The 25587-nt window shown below is 48.8% G+C and overlaps 1 protein-coding gene across 9 annotated transcripts; it reads left to right on the top strand.

The window, feature by feature from the left end:
- The first annotated feature begins 1825 nt into the window (after positions 1-1825).
- On the top strand, positions 1826-25587 carry ZFYVE27 (zinc finger FYVE-type containing 27). Of its 9 annotated transcripts, none has more exons than XM_030808778.1 (13): positions 1826-2020; positions 3178-3375; positions 7788-7858; positions 9417-9603; positions 12696-12791; positions 13892-14004; positions 14746-14885; positions 15782-15853; positions 17247-17267; positions 17428-17572; positions 21966-22012; positions 22341-22422; positions 23928-25587. In XM_030808778.1, exons 2-13 carry the CDS (start codon positions 3179-3181, stop codon positions 23990-23992), a joined length of 1236 nt encoding a protein of 411 aa, XP_030664638.1. In that variant the 5' UTR covers positions 1826-2020; position 3178; the 3' UTR covers positions 23993-25587. The 9 variants fall into 9 exon arrangements, with proteins under 9 accessions (XP_030664638.1, XP_003255354.1, XP_030664653.1 ...); XM_003255306.2 differs by having other exon boundaries at positions 15767-15853; XM_012505809.2 differs by having other exon boundaries at positions 1827-2024.

Genomic DNA, 25587 nt, shown 5'->3' with positions numbered 1-25587 from the left:
GGTTACCACTATGGTTATCCTCATTTTACAGCTGGAAAAACCAACCAAGCAACTCATCTGAGGAGAAGCCCTCCTACCTTACTCATGTTGGGACTGGCGCATGCCAGGTAATTGACAAAGTCAACTAAAGCAGGGAGCTTTGAGAAAAATACCTACATAGGGTAAGCATTTAATTTTGGGACAATCGTCAATTTATACGTAGTTATAAGAACTAACACAGGGTGATCCCACAGACTACCCCCCAGTGGTAACATCTTGCAACCCTTCTTAACAGAATATACCTACTGTGTGCCAGGTACTGCTTTGGGTGCTGGAGACACAGACACGGGAAACATTAGCCGACAGAAGCCACAAGAGTGAATGAGATCCTCAGGGAGTGTCTTGAGTCAGAAGAAAGAAGGGTGGCAAAAGGAGCCCCAGAATTTGAGGGGTAGGAAGAAAAGCCCTAAGGAGACCTTGAAGGTTGGAAAGAGAGAAGGAGAGGGTGGTGTCATGGAAGCTAAGGTGGACAATGGTGCCAAGAAGGAAAGAGAGTCCGATGCTTCCGAGGTCATCTGCAAGGAGGACTGGGAAGTGTCCATTGGATTTAGCAGCCAGGATGTCACAGGTGAGCAGGCAGGTAGCCCAGAAATATGGAGGGGAGCAGGACCACAGTGCAGTGAGTAGTGAATTGGGCGAGGAAGCAGCGGTAGAGAGCACTTTACAGTGAGTCTTCCAACTCAGGTAGGAAAAAGGGGGTAAAGTTAGGCTAAAGGAGAAATTTTCCATGAATTTTGTCTCTCATGATGATTAAGAGTTAGCAAGAGTCATGATTTCAGGCCTGTTAGAGCAAAGCCCCAAGGAAATAAGAGTTGGACCCTGGAGCACAGCTAAGTCCTGGCTGGAGGGGTGGGCCTGTCTTTCTGAAAGGAGACAATGGAGAAAGAGGTGCAGATAAAGCTCTGTGGCTGCTTGAAGAGGGAAGTGATTACTTCCAGCTGGGGCACTCAAGGAAGGGATACAGACATTTGAGTGCCAGGGGCATTTGAGGGTAACAATGGAAGGGTTCAGTTGGCCAAAGTTAAAGGCAGCTGAAAGATGGCAGGGGATGAGACCAGGAAATGCAGACCAAGGTGGGTGGTGGTATGGTTGGGGCGCTGGGGTCAGATGACACATAAGCTTCAAATTCCAGCTCCCACTTGCTTCTTAGCTGCGACACTGAAGAAGTTCCTTAACACGTCTGAGATTCCCCATCTGTAAAATGGCGACAACCCTAATAGGTTGTTGGAGGAGGACTAGATAATGTCTAAAAAGAGCTCAGTCCGGTCCAGTGCTTGGCTCCTCCGTGCCTGAGCGATAAGTCACTAATGTAAAGTCATCGGATGTGTGCTTTAAGGGAAATTAACTGGGCCACACGGTGTGAAGTGAACTGAGCTGGGAGAAGCCTGCACAGGACCTTGTCCACACTAGCTACTCAGGAAACAACTGCATGCTCTGCTGGGCATCTCATACAGGATACAGTTTCCGTCTTTCCTGGGCTCACACACAGTCCCCAGTTCAGTTCCAAAGTTGGAAAGAGGATGAAGACGTAAATTCTGCAGTTAAGCCTCTCGCCAACTGTTCCCTGCGGCGAGGCAGGGCAACGAGGTGCAAGGTCACCAAGCACGTGCTCCCAAGGGTCCTCAGGGCTTTGTGAACCGCGGCCGGCCAAGGACAGAGTTAACTCCAGCCTAGAGCGAGCGGGTAAAGGCACGCAGGCGCACTGCTGGCAAGGGTGCTCACCTGTGCTGGGGTGGGCGGAGAAAAACCCCGAGCTGGATGACGTCATGAGGACGCAGCCGCAGAGCGATTCGCGTCCCGGAAGCGGCGGTGGCGGCAGCGGCGTAGGCGGAGGAGGTTTTCGGACCTGCGACTTCAGAACGGCTCTGGCAGTAGGAGCGGCGTTCGGCCGGGGCGGGCCTGAGGAAAAGCTCCGGGGCCCAGTGGCTCTCCCCCTGCTGCTGCCCGACCCTGCCACCTCCGTCACTGAGCCAGCGGCCGGGTAGGTGAGGTGCTGCCCCCTCCGCGTCCCAGAGTCTCCGCAGGCTGTGTGTAGTTGGGCGCTTGGGCGCAGCTAGGGCCGCCGCCTGCTGGCCCCGCGACCTTGGGCGTGGCCTTCCCTGTCCAGCCGCACGAGTTCCATCAGGCTCCCCTGGCTGCAGAGGTATTGGCCAAAGCCAGTGCGGGCGCCGACCTACCTCACCCCTTCCTGGGCTCCTGGAACCTGGCGCCGCTCTGTGCCCTTTCGCCCTGGCTCGGCCTGCGGGGATTTCGGGCTCCCGTTAGCCCCTTTGTCCCATCCCCTCACCCTCCCATCAGGTCGCGGCTAATTGCCTGGGACTGGTTTATGTTGCTCTTCGCCGGGGTTCCGCCCCCTCGTTTGCTGCTTAGCGTTGAGGGTAGGACTTTGAACTGGGAAAGACCGTAAAGGCTCCTGAGTTTCCTTATCAGAGAGGGCAGACGGGAATGGGGCGTTCTGATGCTGACTGCCCTGGGCAGAGATGGCCCAGGAAGTTGTTGGGCACCGAAGGGAGTGGGAAGGGTTAGAGATGGGGCGGGAGTCCTGGAGCACGGTATTTCATTCACTCATTCAGCAGGCATTTGTTAAGCACCCACTGTGTACAGAAACAGTCGTGAATGGAGGCCAGTTAAGAGCAGGGAGTTTTACTTTGACGTGGTAAGTGCCCTGCACTTGATCTTAGCCACAAGGCCAAGAAGCGATGTGATGTGATAAGTGCTCTATTAGGGTGAGTACGTGATCCTTTGGGAGCATTGGGGAGGGTCTCCCAGTCCAGAGTTGGGGGTGTTGGCAGAGACTTCCCAGAGTAAGGGAGTGATGTTTAAGCTGATACCTGAAGGATGAGTAGGAATTAACCAGGTAAAGAGTGGGAGAAAAATGTTCCAGGACATCATTTCATTTCAGCCCATGGGCTGCCTCGCTGCAGCGATCATTTATGCTTGGTTTTTATGATTTTTGGTTTTGATGGATCTTTGGGGAAAAGAGCATTGGATGGAGAGTCCAAAGAACAGGATTTTAGGTCTGAATAATTCACTTTGCCTTGCTCACAGGTTTACTCTGGGCACCACCTGAAGCAGTAGGTAGAAGTGTGTTGAAGACTAGACGTGCAGTGCAAATGTTGGGAATTATTATGGTTACAGGATGCAGACATCAGAACGTGAGGGGAGTGGGCCGGAGCTGAGCCCCAGCGTGATACTCGAGGCTCCCCTGGAGTCTCCACCTTTTCCTACCAAGTCCCCAGCGTTTGACCTTTTCAACTTGGTTCTTTCCTACAAGAGGCTGGAGATCTACCTGGAACCCTTGAAGGATGCAGGTGATGGTGTTCGATACCTGCTCAGGTACAGACTTTGTGGAGTTGCTCTGTTCTCCTCTGCCTTCTGCCGTCCTGCTCTGTAGTAACTTAACACTGACCATTTAGGCAGTGGCTGGGCTGTCCTCTCTGCCCTAGTGAGGAGCAGTTCTGGGAGGTCTGTTCGGCCTCTGGGTTTATCTAGGCCTACCCTGTGCCTCAGGCCCAGCCCAGGAAAGGCAGATACCGGGAATGATCCTGCCTTTCAGCAAGGTTCTTCTTTGTGACTGAATAAGCTCCTTCTTCTGGACTGCTGGACAACCTTGAACATCAGGCCTTCTACAGCTTACAGCAGGCTTAATTTTTTCCTTTGCACCCAATATTAGCATAATTAATATTAAAAAATTAGGATATAATTTTGAACAAAAATTAAAGAAACACAAAAACCTGTGAATAAGCAGATACCATTTTCACTATTTTTTTTTTTTTGAGATAGACTCTTGCTCTGTTGTCCTGGCTGGAATGTAGTAGTGTGATCATGGCTCACTGTAGCCTCAACCTCTTCGGCTCAAGCGATCCTCCTACCTCAGCCACCATGCCTGGCTAATTAAAAAAAAAAAAAATTTGTAGAGAGGGTCTCGCTGTGTTGCCCAGGCTGGTGTTGAACTGTTGGGCTCAAGCGATCCTCCTGCCTCAGCCTCCCAAAGTGCTGGGATTACAGGTGTGAGCCACTGTGCCCAGCCCATTTTCACTCATTTATAGAGATTATGGATCTTAATTTTTTCCCTCCTATCCTGCTTTGATTTTCATTCTCTATAATTTTCTTTTTTTCTTTTGGCTCATTTTATTATGTTAAAATTATTTTAAATTACTTATATGGCATTCTACTCTCTGTCAGTTTTTATCTCTAAAATAAGGACATTTCTTTCAAGATCAAAGTAATACCATACCTAACAACATTAATAACTCCTTGATATCATCCTATACTCAGTTCATATTCCATTTCCTCAGTTGTACCATCTGTTTTGGCTAAATCACATTTCAGTCCAGGAGTGTGCATTGTTTGTAGTTATGTCTTTTAAGTCTTTTTTCAGTCTAAAACAGTCTCTCGCATGACACTGATTTGCTGAAGAGACTGAGCCTGAACTGACTTTCCTGGAGAATCTACTACCGAGATTTGCCTGGTTTCTTCCTCGTGGTGCAGACTAGAAGTTAGATTTAAAGGTTGGATTTGATTCAAGTTAGAAAAGTGTTTTTTGTTTTTTTTTTTTGCAAAGGTAAATGTTGTGCCCCTGGTGTTGCATTGCATCAGGAGTCATACAAATACCTGACTGTCCTAAAGAGCAGAGGTTTTTAACTTGGAGCCTATGGGTGAGTTTTAGGGATCAGTGAATCCCCTGAAACTGCACGTAAAATTGTGTGTCTGCACATGTGTATATTTCTAGGGAAAAGCTTCTAGTTTTCATCAGATTCTCATAAAGGCCCTCAATCCTCTAAAATACATGAGAGAGACTGGTAGGAAGCAGGGTGAGTGGAGTTATGTTAACCTCTGAGGATGCCGTTGAGTATTTATCCATGCCTCAGCCTGGAAATAGTGGATGATTTGTTACTAGTTCTCTGGCGAAGGCCCTACATTTTTCTTGTTCACCTAATTTATGTCTGTATCCATAGAGGTGAGCTAGTCAGTGTTCCAGAGCTGTGTTCTCTACTGTAAGATCACTGTGCTCTTGGCACAAGGGGTAGGGAGACAGTATGAGGAGAGGCTGTTTTCTCCTTTTATAATCTCAGCATGATGTGAAGTTTGGTCTTCTTTAGGAGAGAGGCTGTGCCCCCTGGCACATTCTTTGTATGTGTGTGTATTGCCCTTTTGTGGCAAAGTACGAAAGTTAAGTGTATCCTGCCCTGCCCTTCTCCTTTTCCTCTACTAGTCCGTAGTGTGTCTTAGCACACTAATGTGTTAGGGTTTTTCCATTTTATGGAATTAGAAATTGGAGGATGTAGTAGGATTGGTTAAAGCTGGATGCAGGAGGAGCATTGGACCTAAAAGCCCCCAGGAGCCTGCGGTTTCTGTGCTGCTGGGAGAGGGAGTACCGGTCCGTGAAAGTGGCTGTCACATTAGTTTGTGCTTTTGATTGTTCTTTTCTTAGTAAAGAGGATTTGACTTTGAAGAGGGACCTAATCTTGGGCTCTGGCTATTAGGTCTGGAGCCTAGAGCTGCAGTAAATTGTTAACAGACTACTGGGATCAGCTACTCTACTGCTTGGGTCTCCTGGGACCAAAGTGTCAGTAAAGACATTTTATAGAAGGGAAGAAGCTTTAAAATGAAAGTGACTTGAGTGGTGGTGTGATGTTTTTATTTCCAAAATGGGATTGGCTTTTATTTCACTTTTACCCTGGTAGCTGCCACTAGAGGTTCTGAGGCCTAATTAGGGTGGTACAGGTGGAGTGTGTTGAATTTCAGGAGAAAGACAGAGATGTCATTTCATTCCCTTACTCATGAATTTTATTAAAAAGTAAAAGCCCTTTTACACTGTTGGTGGCAATGTAAATTAGTTCAACCATTGTGGAAGACAGTGTAGCGATTCCTCAAGGATCTGGAAGCAGAAATACCATTTGACCCAACAATCCCATTACTGGGTATCTATCCAAAGGATTATAAATCATTCTACTATAAAGACACATGCACCTGTATGTTTGTTGCAGCACTATTCACAGTAGCAAAGACTTGGAACCAACCTAAATGTCCATCAGTGATAGACTGGATAAAGAAAATGTGGCACATATACACCATGGAATACTATGCAGCCATGAAAAAGGATGAGTTCATGTCCTTTGCAGGGGCATGGATGAGGCTGGAATCCATCCTTCTCAGCAAACTAACACAGGAACAGAAAACCAAACACCACATGTTCTCACTCGTAAGTGGGAATTGAACAGCGAGAACACATGGACACAGGAAGGGGAACATCACACACCGGGGCCTATTGAGGGGTGGGAGCTAGGGGAGGGATAGCATTAGGAGAAATACCTAAGGTAGATGACGGGTCGATGGGTGCAGCAAACCACCATGGCATGTGTATACGTGTGTAACAAACCTGCACGTTCTGCACATGTATCCCAGAACTTAAAGTATAATAATAAAAAAAAGTAAAAGCCCTGCATAAATTAGTTAACCTCATTCAGTAACTCTGAAATACTCCAATTAGAGCACAAGAACATATATTTAGCCCCAGCACGGCCTTTAATCCCAGCACTTTGGGAGGCCAAGGTGGGCAGATCACCTGAGGTCAGGAGTTTGAGACCAGCCTGGCCAACATAGTGAAACACCCCATCCCTACTGAAAACACAAAAACTGGCCAGGTGTGGTGGTGTGCCCCTATAATCCCAGCTACTAGGGAGGCTGAAACAGGAGAATCGCTTGAAATCAGGAGGCGGAGGTGGTAGTAAGCCAAGATTGCGCCACTGCACTCTAGTCTGGGCAGCAGAGTGAGACTCTGTCTCAAAAGAAAAAAAAAAAAGAAAATACATTCATTGCTTTGCTGGCCAGCAATTTACCTGTTTATTTTTCTGATATTTGTCTCTCTCCTAATGGCTCACCTATATATTGACACTGCCTTTAGAATTTGGGTGTCGTGGCTTCATTGTTGCATCTGTGCTCCTCTTTCCCTACCAAATGTCCTTTATCAGGGACGGAGCCATCAGCGTTTGCTTGTTCTCAGCAACCTGAGTCTCTGGTCTTCCTTCTTCCCCATTTGGGGGTTTCTGCACTGCCATTTGGTGGTGGTGGTGGCGGCAGTGATGTATCTGTGTTTGCTTCCATCTGTTCCAGCTCACTTAAGGTGTGATTGCTAAGTGAATGCTGCACCCTACTTTCATCTTGATTTTTAATATATTAAAATAAAATCTTTATTATTGTTTCTCCTTTTGAATTAATAGGTATTCAAAATAAACTCTCAGATAAACTCTCAAATTTTCAAAAACACAGACATAAGAAGATAAAGGCATAAATGGGGTCAAAGAAGTCCACAATTTGTTCTTTCTTGATTTCCGTGTTAGTTGAATCTTGTGCAATGATTATATATTCTTATGAAATTATAAAAAAGAATAGAGGAAAATATTAAGAATGTTTGTCAGTGTCACCTCTTAAGGAGAATACAACCTTACAAAACACAGGTTAAATGGTATTAACTTGGTTTCTTAACTGATATTTTATAAATTCTTATTCCTTTTGGGAGAAAGCACTACAGACCAACCAGTTTCCTAACCCCAGGTGCTAATGTGTGACATCTTACCACCTCTCCTGGTCACCAGTCCAAGTGAGAGGCCCCGTTTTCATTTCTCCTTCACCTTCCGTGTTCCAGGCCTCCTCTTCTGGTTTGATGTCCCATCTGTGCTGCCCGGTCTCCCCTCCCCAGCTGGAGGAGTGGCTCTCTGTAGTGATCAGGACTCTCTGTATTGTAGGTGGCAGATGCCTTTGTGTTCCTTGCTGACCTGCCTGGGCCTCAACGTCTTGTTCCTCACTTTGAATGAGGGTAAGAACAGCCTTCAGGGACCAGTGGTTTTTGTAAATGAATGTGGGGGAAGAACACCTGGATGCAGCCCCACCCTGTGTGTGGGAGCTGCCCTTGTTGCCCTGGAGTTAGTGATCCTCTGTGTCTGCTTGGAGTCAGAAACAGGCTCCAGAGTGACGATCCAGGCTGAGCTGCCTCCTGTGACCTTGGGCAGATTATTGAACTCCCCTGTTAAGGCCTAATTTTCCTTACCTCTAGAGGGAGGATAAAAATGATGCTTTCCTCCTAGAGTATTTGTGAGGAATGCGACAGTCTAGGCATAATACTTAGCACAGTGCCTGGCGTGGAAGAGGCAGCCAGTGCAGTGTAGCTGCTCTCAGTATTATTGTTGTTTCCTTCTTGACTTCCTGCTGAGGATGCATTGACCTTTTTCCATTTTGGTTTTCAAGCTGATTCAAGGGTCATCTGGGGACATGGCATGGGTAAAGGTACTGGGATGAGGAGCTGATAAGGGATTTTTGCCATATCTGTTGCTTTTCTCTGGTTCAGCTAGTGAGCCTAGCGGGAGCTGCTGGTCAGTCACCAGCAGTGAAGGGTGGCATGAAGCCTTTGAGATAGAAGTGTGGACACATGGGTGTCTGTTGGGGTCCTGGGTAATGTCTCCTATGAACCTCTTACTACAGTGCATACCGTGACCCTACCCTATCTGTGGTTGGTGCTGGCAGATGGCCACATAAAAAGCCAAACCCCTCAGGGTGAGAATAAAGAGTCTGGGACAGAATGTTTGGAGGAGCTGGGCCATTATTCATGTGTTTGTTCTTATGCTTACCTTGTATTTCTCAGGTGTCTTCTTTGTTTCTTCTGGAGATAGGGATTGAGTAGGTTGAAAATTAATCCAGTTCATATAAGATCTCATTTTCTGTTTCTTAGTTGGACTCATCTTTACCTGTTCAAAACTTCCTAGGATGTTTGATTTTTCTATATATGCTCCCAAAGTAAATCAGTTCCTATGACAGATGTTTAATAAGCATTTATTATGGGCCTGCTGCTCTGTTAGCTTGTTGTTGGGGTGCCGTGTTATATGGAAGAAGTTCCTTCTTTGAATTTTATCTCGGCTTCGCCATTTCTCAAGGCACAGTCGTCTGCAGTGTCCTAAAAGCTGAACGAAAGGCTTCCAGTCTTCCTTAGTGGCCCAGAGGTCCAAGTGTCAGGCATCAGGAGCTCCTGGCAGTCACACTCCAGCGTGAGCCTCCTGTGTGCTAGCAGCATCTTAAAATGTATTAAAAGTGAGGATGGGGCCACAGCAGTGACCAAAGATCCCAGCCCTCAAGAGCTTACTTCAGTAGAGGAGACAAGAGACATGCCTGCAATGTGTCATGTGGTGATAAGGTCTATGAGGAGTGAAGCTGGGTTAAGGGGGCTGGAGAGTAGGGGTTAGACACTGTGTCATACAGGGCCATCAGGGAAGGCCTGACTGGCAGAGCCCTGGAGGAGGGGAGGAACAAGCAGTGGGTGTCTGGGTGGGCCAACTCCTGGTCTTTGCTTACCTGTGTTACCTGCAGTGTTTTTGATTCTGTAGGTGCGTGGTACTCAGTAGGTGCCCTGATGATTTCAGTGCCCGCCCTGCTGGGCTACATTCAGGAGGTTTGCCGGGCACGACTGCCTGAGTCCGAGCTGATGCGGAGGAAGTATCATAGCGTGAGGCAGGAGGACCTGCAGAGAGTTCGCCTGTCTCGTCCTGAGGCCGTGGCTGAGGTGAAGAGCTTGTGAGTATGGAAGAGAGGCCAGGGAGGTGGGGGAACAGTAACAGCAGCCATGACACTAAGTGCTAGCTTTGTGTGCTCGACATCATATTAGGCAAACCACAGCTGTTATTTCATTTAACCTTTTTAACAGTTCTGGGAGGTAGCTAATATTACATCTTCCATTTATGGGTAAAGAAAAAGGCTGACTTACTTAGCTAGAAAGTGGCCAAGCTGGGATGAGAATCTAGATCTAGCTGTTTTCACAGCTTCTGTTCTTTCTGCTGGAGAGACAGTTTAGGGTCTTGACTAAGCATGTGCATGTATAAGCCACTGCCTGGGTTCAAATCCCAGCTCTTCCATTTACTTGCTGTGTAACATTGGGCAAGTTGCTTAGCCTCTCTGTGTCTCAGGTTTCTCATCTGTTAAATGGAATGATAATAGGGCTTACTCAGAAGGTGGTTGTGAAGATTGAACAGGTGTCTGGTACCGGGGAAGTGTTGAGTAGATATTAGTTATCATCACTACACTGTGGAGAAACTTCCTAAACATGACAGAGTTGGTACTTCTGAGGAAGCATTTTAAGACTTGAAAAATATTCATCCAACAACTTCAGTAGCAGCGGGCATTTACACCTCCCTTCCTTGGAGTGGGGTCTCCAGGGAAGGGAGGTGTAAATTCTCTTGAGATAGAGTAGGGGCAAGAAAAGTTATAAACAGATGGCTGGGCCTCACCCCAGAAATTCCGAATCAGTTGTCTGGAGTGGGGCCTGGATATGTAGTTTTTTAAAAAAATACTTTCTTACTTTGAAATAGTTTTATATTATATATATATAACATATATATTTTTTTAATTTTTTTACATATATATTTTTTTGTTTTTTTTTTTTTTTTTTTTGAGACTGTCTTGTTATGTCACCCAGGCTGGAATGCAGTGGCGCGATCTTGGCTCACTGCAACCTCTGCCTCCTGTGTTCAAGCGATTCTCGTGCCTCAACCTCCAGAGTAGCTGGGATTACAGGCGTGTGCCACCACGTCCAGCTAATTTTTGTATTTTTAGTAGCGATGAGGTTTCATCATGTTGGGCAGGCTGGTCTCAAACTTCAGCCTCAAGTGATCTGCCTGCCTTGGCCTCCCAAAGTGCTGGGATTGCAGGCATGAGCCACCGCACCCAGGCTGAAATAGTTTTAAACTTAAAGAAGTGCAAGAATAATACCAAGAATGCCTTTTACCCAGATAGAACAATTATTAACATTTTGCAATGTTGGCTTCGTCTATCTCTCTACATATACATATTCTTTTCTTTTTCCTAAAACATTTGAAAGTAAGTTGCAAACGTGACTGTTTATCCCAAATACTTCAGCGTGTATTTCCTAAGAACAAGGACATTCTCTTACATATCCACAGAACTGTAATCAAAATTAGGAAACTTAACATTGATAACTAATGTATAATTCGTAATCAGATTTTACCAGTTGTATTAATAAAGTTCTTTTTCTTCTTTTATTAATTTTTTTCTTTTTCTTTTTTTTTGCTTTTTGAGACGGTATTTTGCTTTGTCATCCAGGCTGGATGCAGTGGTATGATCATAGCTCACTGCAGCCTGCCTCGACCTCCTGGACTCAAGTGATCCTTCTGCCTCAGCCTCCTGAGTAGCTGGGACCACAGGCACATGCACCATGCCCTGCTAATTAAAACAAATTTTTTGTAGAGATAGGGTCTCACTGTCTTGCCCAGGCTGGCCTCGAATTCCTAGGCTCTAGCAATCCTCCTGCCTCAGCCTCCCAAAGTGCCGGAACTACAGATATGAGCCAGTGTGGGTGTCCTAATAAAGTTCTTTGTATCAGTTTCCCTGATCTGGGATCCAATTGAGGATTATACATCATGTTTAATTTTTTTATGTCTCTTTAGTCTTCTTTAATCTGGAGCAGTTCCTCAGTCCTTGTTTCTTGTGACCTTGACATTTTTGAATAGTACAAGCTTATTATTTTGTAGAATCTCCCTAATTTTTGGATTGTTTGGTTCCTTGTGATCAGATTTAAGGTGTGACAAGTGATGTGTCATGTTCAGTACATCTGTATCAGGAGGCACCTGATGTCAGGAAATACTGACTTTGATCACTTGGTTAAGGCATCCATACTGTAAATTATCATTTTACTCTTCATTAGTGTAATTTGAGGGGAGATACTTTGAGACTATGTAAATATCTTGTTCCTCATCAAACATTTATCCACTGCTTTAAAAATCCATTGATGGGTCTTGCCTTAATCAGTTTATTACTATGATGGTTGCAAAGATGATCTTCTAATTATTCTATCTACATTTTTTTTTTAGCTGGCTTTCTACTATAAGAAAGTTCTTCCTTCTTATTTATTATCAGTATGAACTCATAGATGTATATTTCATTTGATAAGTTAGAATCTATTATTGTCATTATTTATTTTGATCTCAAATTGTCCTAGATTTGGCCAGTAGGAGCTCTTTTGAGTTGGCTCTTGTTTGCATTGGTCCCTGTCATTTTTGAATGCTTCCTTTCTTTATGGTACAGCAGGATGGTCAAATTCATCTTATACTTCCCTGCCCCAGCCCTGGAATCAACTTGTCTCCATGTTTCCTGGTTTCCCTTCAGAAACCCAGATCTGGGTTCAGATTGTGCTCATGGCTTCTGTGGTTCACCCATGTTTAAAAGAACAACAACCAGAACTCCCCAAGTGAGTCTGTTTCACATCCCAGGTGGAGAATATCATGCCATTTATTCTGACAGCTGCTGTGTACCCGTGAGGTGGGTCCTCTGATCCTCATTTTATAGATGCGGAAGCCACAGCCCCGGAGAAACTCAGTAGCCTGCCTGACATCCACAGTTAGGAAGAGACCAAAGCAGGAACATTTATACTGTTTCCACCGCAGCAAGAGGCTCCAAAAAGGGGACTGAAATGTAGCTGGGGTGGCTTAGCCAGGCCCGTTTCTCCCATGCTCTCTCGACCCCTCTCTCTTTAAGCACATGGTGAGTGTGCTTAAAGAGATTGACCATCCCTAGCCAACTGCACCTGCAAGGCCCCAGGCTCCACTTCCCAGGGCTTCTGTCCTGCCCACTCACGAAAGCCCCTGTGTCTGTAGCTTGATCCAGCTGGAGGCCTTCCTGAGCCGCCTGTGCTGCACCTGTGAAGCCGCCTACCGCGTGCTGCACTGGGAGAACCCCGTCGTGTCCTCACAGTGAGTGACCCCTCCTCTCCTGCCACTACCGTATAGGAATTTGCAGCTTGAACCTGGGCAAAGCCAGCTGCCATGAGAGGACCTCTGCCCCTCCTACCTCAGGGGAAGAGCTCGTCTCCTGGGCTCTTGTGTGTATATCTGCACATATGCTTGTGGGCTCTAATGTACTGCTTTCGTTTAGATGCTTTCTTTTATGTGTGGTAAAAATAATAATAGAAAAATAACTCACCATATAATCCACCATGCAGCCGAATCTCTTGTTTTGCCTGCTAGAATTTGTCATATGCATCTGCTTTATGGATGTAGAGTTTCATAGTGTATGTTCAATTTTTCTTTTGTTTTCCACTTATTATATTAAAGATGATTTTCTTTGTTCCTATATAGCCTTTGGAATTATTTATAATACCAGATTAATATAGATGGCAAATATAATTTATGGAACCATTCTGTTACAGATTTAGTCAGTTTCTCTTTTCATTACTAACCCCATGGTAAACATTTTTATGGATTTAGCTTTAATCTTTTAGAAAATTTTTCTTAGAATAAATTCAAGGATGAAACTAGCATATCAAACAGAATGGGTGTTTTTGAGGCTCTTTAATATGAATAATAGTGATAACTAATATTTGTTGTCTTCACCTGGTGCCAGGGACTGCTCAACACTTCCTCTGTATTATCTCACTCTTACAGTAACTCCATTAGGTAGGCGCTACTTTAGTCCCCATCTTACACGGGAAGGGAGCCATGCCCAGAGAACCAAGAGACTTCTCAGAATGAGAAGTGGCAGAGCTGGATTCAAATCCCAGTCTTGTCTTACTCTAGACTTCAGAGTCTAGACCTTGAGGAGTGATGATGGTTGAACCAGTTTATGTGCCACCAGCTGACACCACCTTGGCCTCACCAGCATCAGGTGTTTGCACCGGTGACTGGTAGTTTTCAGTCTTAATCGCCATTTTCTGCTGGTTTGATGAGCGGCTCTTGTCAGTTTATTAATGTGCCCAGAGCTGTGTCTCATCTGGACCCTGCTGTGGGTGTGCTCCAAACCCGTCTCCTTCTGCTGTTATGAATTTCTGATCTTGTCGTTCTTCCGTGTCATCCAGGTTCTATGGAGCTCTTCTGGGCACAGTCTGCATGCTGTATTTGCTGCCACTCTGCTGGGTCCTCACCCTTTTAAACAGCACGCTCTTTCTGGGGAATGTGGAGTTCTTCCGAGGTAAGCCCTGAAGGGCCTGAAAGACAGGGCCCAAGCTGGCTCTGAGGGCTAGGCTAGTTTCCCCAGTTCTTCTCTCTATAGCTAATCATCAGTTTGCTGTGTCTCCACAAGGGGCAGCACCACACTGGGGTCCTCTCCCATGGGCTCTGCATCTCTGAGATGTTAGATGAAGCTGGAGTCTCACCAGGGGAGGCTGCTACCATTGGGCCCCCATCTCCCTTCCCTCCCTTCCCAAGGCAGATGCATCACTGCTTACATGATGTGATGGCTTCTGGAAGATGAGGGAAGGATGTTTTCCCAAAGCTGCCACCCATCCCCTGGGGTGCAGCCACCTGTAGTTGCTACCACATCTCTGTGTGATCCCAGAGTACCCGTCTGTTGTCTGGCTTCTAAAGCGCTGAGGCAGTCTGGAGAGGCACTGAGTCACAGAGGCCTGAGTCTGTACATATGTTTGGGTGATTGCTGTATTTGTTTTCCTCCCTGTGGTGGAGTTATTAATTACAGAAGCCATGATTTATTGAGCATTACTACATTTAATCTCTGTAGCTGTCTGGGGCAGGTGGTGGTATCTAAGTTTTGTTTAAGAGGCTTAAGTTAGGTGACTCGCTCAGAGTTAGGAGGGTGACTCTTTCCTGTAGTGGAGGGAAGAGAGGCCAGCCAGCTGCAGAAGTGGATACCCCCAAAGTGCCACTCACAGTGTCTCATTTTTGCCTCCTACCCTGTTCTCCGTTCCCTGGGTAGTTGTGTCTGAGTACAGGGCATCTCTGCAGCAGAGGATGAACCCAAAGCAGGAAGAGCATGCCTTTGAGAGTCCTCCACCACCAGATGTTGGGGGGAAGGGTGGTCTGATGGACAGCACGCCTGCCCTCACACCCACGGAGGTAAGTGCCACTGTCAGGGCAGAGCCTGCTGTGGCCGCTTGTGGGCCCCCCTGTTATCAGCTTGTTTTTGGCTCCTGGGCTGGCGTCTGTTGTAGTTCCTGTGTTTCCCAGGCCTTATCTCCCCTGAAGTGTTCAATAATAATAATTGTAATAAAAACAGCTACTCCATGCTTCATTGAGTGCTTACGCTGTGTCAGATGCTGCTCCAAGTGCTTTATAGATAGATATTCACATCAGGTTCTTTCTTTCCTTTTCTTTTGTTTTTGAGATAGGGTCTCCCTCTGTCGCCCAGGCTAGAGTGCAGTGGGGCAATCACAGCTCACTACAACCTCCACCTCCTGGGCTCAGGCAGTCCTCCCACCTCAGCCTCTTAGGTAGCTGGGACTGCAGGCAGGTGCCACCACGCCCAGCTAATTTTTTTGTATTTTTAGTGGAGGTGAGGTTTTGCCACGTTGCCCAGGCTGGTCTCAAACTCCTGGGCTCAAGTGATGTGCCTGCCTCGGCCTCCCAAAGTGCTGGGATTACAGGCGTGAGCCACCGCACCAGGCTGGTTATTTCTGAGAAAGAGATCATTCTCATTTGTGGAAGAGAAGGCTGAGGCACAGAGTGGCTGTTAAGTGGCAGGGCTGGGTCTAAGACCCCAGCCCTGTGGTTCTAGAGCTCGTGCCCTCAACCACTGTGCGATGTGGCCACTGTAGGGCCAGCCGTGCTCGTGCTTCCATCTCCCCCGCCCTGCCAGGCTAGAGGTTGCTCCTTCCTGTGAGTTCTTCCTTCTTGCAGTTGTGCCATTTTGTGGTGTTTTGGGTAGCCTGGATGCTAGCTCGGGGAGGTGGTCCTCTACCTTAGGGAGCAGCGCTGCCATCCTTCTCCTTCTGTCATAGAGTCTCTCTTCCCAGGACCTCACGCCGGGCAGCGTGGAGGAGGCTGAGGAGGCTGAGCCAGATGAGGAGTTTAAAGATGCGATTGAGGTGGGTGGCCCTTCCCCAGCATCCTCTACTGAGCAGGCCAGAAATTGGGTGGTCCTGGAGCTGTTTTTTGTTTTTGTTTTTTAATGTGCAAGTGAGAAGCTAAAACTTGCTGTGAGCTAGAACTCACTGGTTGAAAGAGTGCCACTGAACCCCTCCCCACTCCTGTTTCTGGTTGAGCCAGCTGTCCTGGGTGCCCAGGGCAAGAGTGGCTCTGGAAGTCTCCGGTTAATGCTCTGCTAGGGGAGCTGGATGATTTCTGGCCTTTGCTGGAGACCGTGGGCTTGATGCCTTTGATATAGGAAAGGCAGCTTTTGAGGAGGCTACTGCCCTGGGTCTCCGCTCTTCTGCAGAGTGGGTTTCGTAAGATGTCCCTTTGCAGGGCAGGGAGGGGAGGTTGGAGAAAGTAGTTGCATGGCCAAGTGCTAGGTCAGGGGAAGTGAAACAGCCTTCTTGATTTTAGGATGGTAATTCCAATCGGTAGTTTGCAGAAGTGTTTTTATTTGGCATGCAAAGTTTCAAAATAATTTTTTGAGCAATGTTTAAATATGGAGAGATTTTTGTTAGAACTGCAGGTTTCCAGTTTCTCTGGTAGCCCTGAGTCTGCAGCAGTAGGTGTAGCTAAGGAGCTGCGTCCCCTTTACGCAGGTCATATGCTGTGGCTACAGGTGGTCCTCAACACCCCCTGCTGTATTTTGTCACTGAGGTCAAGTGGCAGTTGCCATTTGTCACATTTGCGTTTTTGTTTTTCTTAGAGTAGGATATCATTTCTCTGTATTTATTTCTCTTTGTAAAATGGGAAATTGAGATATAAGAAAAACACCTCGTGGATTTCCACCAGGCCTGTGATTTACCCCAACTCACCTCAATCATACATCAGCCCAGGCCATGCAGGCATTTGACTTTCTGATGGCTAAAAGATTGCTCCAAAACTTTGATATATGATTGTAGACCGTGAATCTTGGTGGAGGGAATATGTAGAGCAGGGATTTTCAAGCATTTTTGTTCATGACCCATAGTAAGGAACACATTTTGCATCTTGACCCAGTTCACACTTAGGTCTATAAAATATGTAAAACTTAAGTGAAACAAAAGTTTCCTGAAAATACGTTGTAAGGGATATTTTATTTCCTTTTCTGTTCTATTAAAATAAAGACCTACTAAATTAATTTCACCCAGTTTGAGAAACAGTAGTACCCAGCTTTCTTCAAGGCTGTTTGATGCTGGGATCCTCTTGTGGGGGGTGTCTGTCAACGTCACCATTTGGGAAGTGTGCAGAGCTCAGAGCAGCGCTTCTGTGCTTCCCTCTGCTTGGGGGCCCCTCCAGGCAGCTTCTTTCTTCTTGCTATCTTTTTCTCTCTGTTTTCTCTCCTCTTCCCCGCACCTTGGGAGGCAGGAGACCCACTTGGTGGTGCTGGTAAGTGGAAGCCTTGGTGGGTGGGCAGGGGCTGGGCTGGGGAGGGTGGCTGAACTGGCTGCTGCCACACCTCGTGGGGGCTGCCAAGCAGGATGCCTCTGCACACGGGTCCTGCAGCTTTGCAAGAGGTGGGCAGGACTGGAAGGAGCTGTTCCCACAGGAGGATGATGAGGGCGCCCCGTGCCCAGTGGAGGATGAGCTGGCCCTGCAGGACAACGGGTTCCTGAGCAAGAATGAGGTGCTGCGCAGCAAGGTGTCTCGGCTCACAGAGCGGCTCCGCAAGCGCTACCCCACCAACAACTTTGGTGCGGCCAGGGGACAGGGCTGGGCTGGCGGGGGAGTGGGGGTGGACTTCTGGGACTCAAGGGGGGGACACCCAGCCACAGGGGCAGAGTCTCAGAACTGTGGGTACTGACTTGTGACAAGAGCAGGGAGTGAAGGTGTGTCCACAGCGTGGGACCCCGGGGAGCTAGCAGATGCCCGGCAGGACTGCTGAGGGAGTGGGTGTGGGTTCCTTCTTGTCCCTCCGTCCTGATTGGACATTCACTTGTGGGAAGACAAGGAACTCAGTTTGGGAAATGCCATCCCAGGACTGCAGAGAACTGTAATCCTGACAGAACTTCAGAAGGCAGTGTAGCATGATGGTGAGGAACAGAGTAGAGTCTCACTGCCTGCTGCAAATCCCAGCTCAGCCAGGTGTCCTTGAGCAAATTATTTCACACCCCGTGCCTCAGTTTCCCCTTCTGTAAAAGAGGGATCATCATTCTTACCTTATAGGGTTGTTACAGGTCTCATGTCAAATGAGACTGTAGTACTTATGAAGGGCTAGCACAGTGCTGGTTGGTTCATAGTGAGTAGTGGGTGTGGTTAATGTGGGAGGCCCTGACCCACCCTGTGTGGGTTCCTAGGATCCTGTCTTGGTCTTTCTGATCCAGCTGGAAGCAAGTTGAAGCAAACATTGTTTCTCTGGACGTGATAGAGCCCTGAGTTCACCTCTCCCTAGCCAGTCCTTATTTTACTGAGGGTCGGGGGAGAGCAGTCAAGGAAGGCAGCTTTGGAGAAGGGTGGACTTGACAGTTAGCACAGCTTGGAGACCTGGCTTAGATCAGCAGCGCTGGGAGCTGAGCCACGTACAATTATGGTGGAAACCTAGAGTAGCTAGGTTGACCTGGGAGCTGCTGTGCTCCTGAGGAAGGGCCCTCCTGCCTGCTGTCAGATGGGAGCAGGGGAGGGGGGCAGTACTGTGTGTTCTGGTGTCAAGTGAGTTACAGGGTCTGTGCCCTGGAAGAAGACAATGGAGTTTATCTTGAGGAATTTGACCCAGGGCCCCCAGGGTCCTGCCTTCCTACCCCTGCAGCAGCCAGGGTAGTTGTTTTCTCAGGATTAGATGTCCTGGACAGGCTCTTTCCTTCTGCTGTGTGAATGTTCCCCAGTTATTCAAGATCTCTTTCTTTTTTTTTTTTTTTTGAGACAAGGTCTCACTGTGTCTCCCAGGCTGGAGTGCAGTGGCATGATCACAGCTCACTGCAGCCTCGACTTCCTGGGCTCAAGTGATCCTCACAGCTCAGCCTCCTGAGTAGCTGGGACTACAGGCATGCAGCACCATGCCTGGCTAATTTTTTGATTTTTCTTTTTGTAGAGACCGGGTCTTACTTTGTTCCTCGGGCTGGTCTCGAACTCCTGGGTTCAAGTGATCCTTGTACCTTGGTCTTCCAAAGTGTTAGGATTACAAGTGTGAGCCACCACGCCCGGCCCCTTTCTTTTATTTATGCTGCTGCTGACTTCTGTAGGGCATTCTGTATGTTCAGTGATCTGTTTACCCTCCATACTTGCACATGTGTGATCTCATTTCATCCTTACCATAGGTGTGACAGGAGCAGGCAGTTCTTAAGGGCTCAGAGCAGCCAGGTTCCAGCAGTGCCCAGTAACACTACACACAAGAAGTATTACCCTGGTCCAGCAAATAATTTGTCTATTTCTACAACTTCTAAGTAAAGGTACTTAGCTGTTCCCATTTTACAGATGAGTAACCTGAGGTAAAAAGAGTGCTTTGCCCAGAGACTTTAGCCTGGAAATGATGGAGCTGTGACTCAAATTCAGGTTGTCTGATTCGGCTCTTGTCTTCTTTCTACCTCTTCATCCTTCCTCTCCGTTTTCCCTTTGCCCTCGTGTGTGAAGTCCCTTGTTTTATTCCTGTCCCGCTTTTGTATTTGATTTTTGATTTGGATAATCTCTACTAGCATGGGCAGAGGCCTTTTCAGGCTCCCTCAAGGATGGCAAGGGCAGAAAGTGCTTCTTTTCCTCAACTCCTCTTAGTTCCTCATCCTTCAAGACCACTCACTACTTTCCGTTTTCTGAGATGTTCCCAAGCTCTTTGCCGTGAGGGCGGGTGTAGCAGCTCTGCTCCTGCGGCCTCTGCTCCTGAATCTGGGTCCTGAGAGCAGGGCGAGGGGAGCTGCTTTGGGGGCTGTCTTTCTCCATTTCAGCAACTATAACGAAATACACTAAGCTGGGTGGCTTTTTTTTTTTTTGAGATGGAGTCTCACGCTGTTGCCCAGGCTGGAGTGCAGTGGCGCAATCTCCGCTCACTGCAAGCTCCGCCTCCCGGGTTCAGGCCATTCTCCTGCCTCAGCCTCTCCAAGTAGCTGGGACTACAGGCGCCCGCCACCACACCCGGCTAATTTTTTTTGTATTTTTATTAGAGACGGGGTTTCACCGTGGTCTCGATCTCCTGACCTTGTGATCCGCCCGCCTTGGCCTCCCAAAGTGCTGGGATTACAAGCGTGAGCCACCGTGCCCGGCCATGGGTGGCTTTTAAATAATGGAAATCTCTCATCACAGTTCTGGAGGCTGGAAGTCCAAGATCAGGGTGTCAGCAGGATCAGGTTCTGGTGAGGTCCATTTCCGTCGTCACAGACGGCACCTTCTCACTGTGTCCTCACGAGAAGGTGGGAGGGGCACGGCAGTTCTCTGGGGCCTCTTTTATAAGGGCACTAATCCCATTCACGAGGGCTCCACCCTCATGACCCAGTCACCTCCCAGGGGCCCTGCTTTGGGTGTTAGGATTCCACATGTGAATGTTGGGGGACTGTAATGGGGGCTATTCTATTTACCCCTGCCAGTGGATGAGAGGGTGCATGGGGAGAATGAGGGCAGACTGCACAAGAGCTTCTGTGTGGCCTCCATATGGGAGAGGTCTTGGTGGGGAGGGCCCCCCTTTGTCCTGGAGGCTCCATGACTGTTGCCCTGGCAGGCCCCACTGGGCCTTAGTGCCCCTGTTGTCATGGCTTCAGTGGCATCGTCATGTGGTGAGTGAGGATGGGTGAATCCAGGCTGTTGCCGAGAAGGGGCAGAAAGAGTTGGTAGGTGTTGGAAGGGAACATCACCTGGCTGAGCTGCTCTCAGCTCCCAGAGCCCTCCCTGGCTCCAGCCTGTGGGTGAGTTCACAGCTGTCTCACCAGCCCACTTGGCTGCCCTGGGGTACTTGGCCCTGACATTCCATTCAGTTTAGAGGAGCCTTTGGGCTCAGGCCAGTGTCAGTCTTTGGGTAGCTCCTTTTGCCTGTCCCATTCCCCTGCGTCCCTTGCTAAGGAGAGGCTGGGCCAGGCTGCCTTCCCCAAATTCTTAGTGTAGGGACAGAATCTTGAAGCAACCAGTTTTCCTGGTTTGGCACCAGCGGTAGGCTTCTCTTTCCCTGGCTGACTGACAGGGTGGGCATTTACCTGAAGCACCTGGGCCTCAGATTTCCCCTGGCTCTAGCTGAGGTCTTCCTTTCCCTGAACCTAGGGAGTCTCCTTTAGCAAGAACTTCAAGTGATTTTGGCTGAACAGAGGAAGGGACCACATGTAGCCGTCAATAAAGCTTTGGGGCCTTTCTGTGAAAGTGAGGCCTGGTGTTCTGTACTTGCCCAGACAGGTGGTCTGGCTGGGTCACAGCAGGCCTGTTGGCCCCACATCCCAGAAACCTCCTCCTTCCCTATCTTTCCTCTCCCCTTACACCCCCTTGTTGTCTTCTAGCCATTTTCTAAGCTGCTGTTGCCCCTCCACTGTTGCTGGGCACTTGGCCATCTTGGCATCTCTGGTGGTTTAGGCAGGACCTCGCCCTGCTCTGCATCCCCCCATGCCACTCACTGCCCACCACAATTGAGCATTCTACCCTTCGTGTCTTCACAGTTGAGCATTCTACCCTTTATGTCTTCTCGGAATGTGCCTGGCTCTGAGTTTCTCTCCTGCAGTCTTCAGGGGACAGAAAGCAGGAGTTTGGGTTTTTAGGAGTTTCTGTCTTTAGCCTGTGGGTGGAGTATTTGTAAGGCGTTGCTCCGGAAAGGGTCATGTTAGGCAGGTGTCATTTGGGGATGCCTGTGGTCAGGTCCCTGCCAGCTTAGCTGGCTTTCCAGGAGTGGATTCTGCTGGGTGCTCTTTGATTTCTGTTGAACCTGCAGGTGGGGCCGCTCAGCTCTGGAAGGGTTCAGGGACTGGTAGCTATGTATGGCTGGAGACATCAGTCCTCAGGGGCTATCAGTCTTCTTAGTTTGAGTCCTTCTTTCTGGCTCCGAATCTGGCCTTGCTCCCTGGCTCACTGTGTTCAGCCAAGGAGGCTGGGCTGGTGTCCTGAGTGTCCCATTTAGAAGCGCCAGGAGCAGGTGAGTGTGAGAGTCCTGGGATGGGCGGGGTCTGAGTTGCTGCCTCTGTTTCTCAGGGAACTGCACGGGCTGCTCGGCCACCTTCTCAGTGCTGAAGAAGAGGGTGAGTATCTGTGAGGGTGCATTTGTTGGGGACAGTGTCTTTGGGGCTGTCAGGTGGGGAGGAGTTGAGGGGAGTCATTGAGGAAGTCTGGCTCGGGTCACATTGGGCCTGGCGGTGGCTTTCTGGAATGAGTGTGCCCTCCCCTGCTCCTGTGCCACCTTTTCCAGCCTCCCCGGGGGCGTTCCATTTGCTCTCTTTCCTGCTTCACTTGGGCACCCCCCAGTCCCAGTTTCCTTGGGTGGGATCAGCTGGTAGAAAGGAGGGAGGTGCTGAGAGCTCCAGGTGCCTGAGGGTGGGGGACACATCTGACCTTGGCTCTTGTCTGCAGCGGAGCTGCAGTAATTGTGGAAACAGCTTCTGCTCTCGATGCTGCTCCTTCAAGGTGCCCAAGTCCTCCATGGGGGCCACAGGTGAGTGGTGCAGGTGGTGGGAGGGCTTGGTTGGTATCCCGCCAAGGGGATGCCACATTGTGGCAAAGGGGCAAGGGTGTCAGAGGTCAAGGGAACTTGGGATTGTAGTCAGGCCTAGGGGAACGTTTCCTCCATCCCCTTTAGCAAAATCCTGAAACATTTGGTACATGCCGAAGAATAGATATGATGTACCTGTGAATTGTGAAGGGTAATAACAAGATGAATACCTGTGGTCGATTCACTAAAGTTGAAAAACAAGAGCCCTGGCAACACCCCCGCAGCTCCCAGCACTGCTCCTGCCTTCCTGGAGTCAATCACCAGCCGCAATTTTTAATCTTTTATTTCCTTGGCACTTTGAACAAAATTAAAAATTCCTTTTTTTCCTTTTATAAAAGCTGTACATACATATTGTAAATAAAAAACACAGATAAGCAAAAGGAAAAAAAATATTCCTGATCTCTTCCTGAGAGAACAATCGGGCGTGGACCCTGCTGCTCATTAGCTTGCATGTAGAATAAAAGCGCATGCATATTCCTGAAAAATGTGGTCACATTTCATGTACCGTTTTGTAATATAATGTTAAACCAAGTTTTTTTTTTTTTTTTTTTTTTTTGAGACGGAGTTTCGCTCTTGTTGCCCAGGCTGGAGTGCAGTGGTACGACCTTAGCTCGCCACAACCTCTGCCTTCTGGGTTCAAGTGATTCTCCTGCCTCAGCCTCCCGAGTAGCTGGGATTACAGGCATGCGCCACCACACCCGGCCAATTTTGTATTTTAGTAGAGACGGTGTTTCTCCATGTTGATCAGGCTGGTTTCGAACTCCTGACCTCAGGTGATCTGCCCGCCTCGGCCTCCCAAAGTGCTGGGATTACAGGCATTAGCCACAGCCCCCAGTCCAAGTTTTTTTTTCTTCCGATGCAAGTAACATACGCTTACTAACTAGAAAATTTGGAAATTATTATACAGAAGAAGAAGGAAGAGAAAAATAACCCTGTAATCTTACCACCCAGAGGTAACCACTGTTAAAACATTTTGAGAAATTTCACTGTGATATTTTACAATTCTATTTTTTTGAGACAGAGTCTCGCTCTGTCGCCCAGCCTGGAGTGCAGTGGCACCATCTCGGCTCACTGCAACCTCCGCCTCTTGGGTTCAAAGAATTCTTGTGCTTAAGCCTCCTGAGTAGCTGGGATTACAAGTGTGCACCACCACGCCTGGCTAATTTTTGTATTTGATATTTTATTTAAAAGTTTTTGAAGGTGTTCTGTTGGTGCCACAATAATGTCTAATTCATAGCACAGAAGCGGCCTGCTGTTGGCATTATCACCCCCAGGATCCCCAGTTCCCATGGAAAGAAGAGTCTGCAGGCAGGCTAGCAAGCTGGGCAGGGAGGGTCTGGGCTGGGTGGGGGGTCTGTGTGGGGCGTTTGGGAGGGTGGTTCTAGTAGTTGGGGCCATGAACCAAAGGGCGCCAGGAAATGTCTCACCAAGTTCTTCCTCCTTTTCAGCCCCTGAAGCCCAGAGGGAGACGGTGTTTGTGTGCGCCTCGTGTAACCAGACCTTGAGCAAGTGAGAAGAGAGGCCAGGGTCCAACCAGGCACCCGTCCTTGGGGCCAGCAGTAGGCCCCCCACCCTCCCCACCCCTGGCTCTCTGTGGTGTGTGCTGGGCAAATGTGGCCTGAATGCTAGGTAGGCTTCCTCTTCCTTCCTCGCTCTCTCCAGCCGGATTCTGGAGCTGTTCTCCACCCCTGAGAGTATCTGGCAATGGCTGCTCTCAATCCCCTGGGGAGAGGAGCCCCTGGAGGGCCTGGCATGTTTGCCCTGCTCTGCCTGGGACTGAGTGAGTGGACTCAGGGCTGGGCAGGCAGTAGCCACCAGAGGGCAGCAGTGAACTAGGCCAGGTCTGACTGGGGTCTGATGACCAGGGTCAGTGTGGCTATGCCTGGGAATTCCAGACCTGAGGTTGGGAAAAGAGGTTTTTCTCCTGCAGGGTACTGGGCCAGGCCTTCAGCCTCAGAGAGCTGCAGAAGGGCTGGGGAGTGCCACACCCCATCTCTGCTGATTGAATGTCCCTCCAGGCACCAGGATCTCATCATTTCCCCATCAGAGGGTGTGGCCAGGCCTAACAAGACCATGGGTGCTTCTAGAAACAGGGTTGAAGTTCCCAGATTCTCCGAGAGGAGAACGTGTGTAGGAGGGTTTGGCTGAGTCCTTCAGCGTTAAGTGGAGGAAAGCTTGGGGAAGCCCCAACAGCTGGACAGACCTCAGCCTCCCCTCGAAGACACCTCAATTCACAGACTCTGAGCCCACACAATGCCCTAGTGTCCCCAGCTCCGCTGGAGCAGCTGCACGGCACTCGGATCACAACTTCTGCACCCTCTGCCCAGAGTTTAGGGCAGTCCTCCACTGGCCCAGCACTCCAGTTTCCTTTCCCTGCCTCTTGTCCCATGGAGTGGGAGGCCAGATGAGTGGAGCAGAGGTCCTGAAGCCCTTGACCCCTGGGGGCCTGGGAAGTGTAGGATCTCGCTGGGCTGGGTCCTGGATTCCAGGGCTATTCCCTGGAGGACAGTCTCAGTTATGGGATAAGGCCCCTTGGGGGTCTCCATTTTCTTTCCAACAGTTTCATGTTCACTGCTGGACTCTTACAGGCTCAGTATCTCTCCCTTAGCCATGAGCTGGCTCAGGCATCCCTTCCCTTCCCTGGAGCTGCCCTGCCTTTCTAAAGTATTTATTTATTTATTGCATGGTTCCTGGGAACATGTAGTACAAGTAATGGGATGAGGAGGAATTGGGGCTGGGGGTCTCCTACCTAGGATCTTCCCTGGAGTCATGGGCTGCCTGGGACCCAGGACCCATGAGGGGACTGAGAGGTTTCTACACTCAAGGAGCAGGGGTCCAGAGAGGCAGGTTGGGGAGGCAAGGGACCCATCCTAGGCCCACTTTCTTGCTGAGCCAAGCAGTTATAGCTGGGGCTGTGCAGCCAGGGGCCTACCCAGGCCAGTGGAGGTGCCACAGCCCTGGGGAGCCAGGCAGTCTTTGGTATCGTATCGCCTCTGTGTCCTGTTAAGAGAGGAGAGTTCAGTACCCCGTGCTTTCTTTACACTGGAGAGGAACTAAAAGGATCTCTGTGTCTGTGGAGAATTGTCAATAAAAAGGCCTCAAGCTTCT

Source organism: Nomascus leucogenys, chromosome 3 (assembly GCF_006542625.1).
Source record: "Nomascus leucogenys isolate Asia chromosome 3, Asia_NLE_v1, whole genome shotgun sequence".
NCBI lineage: Eukaryota > Metazoa > Chordata > Mammalia > Primates > Hylobatidae > Nomascus > Nomascus leucogenys.
This window is presented reverse-complemented; position numbering and strand designations above follow the sequence as displayed.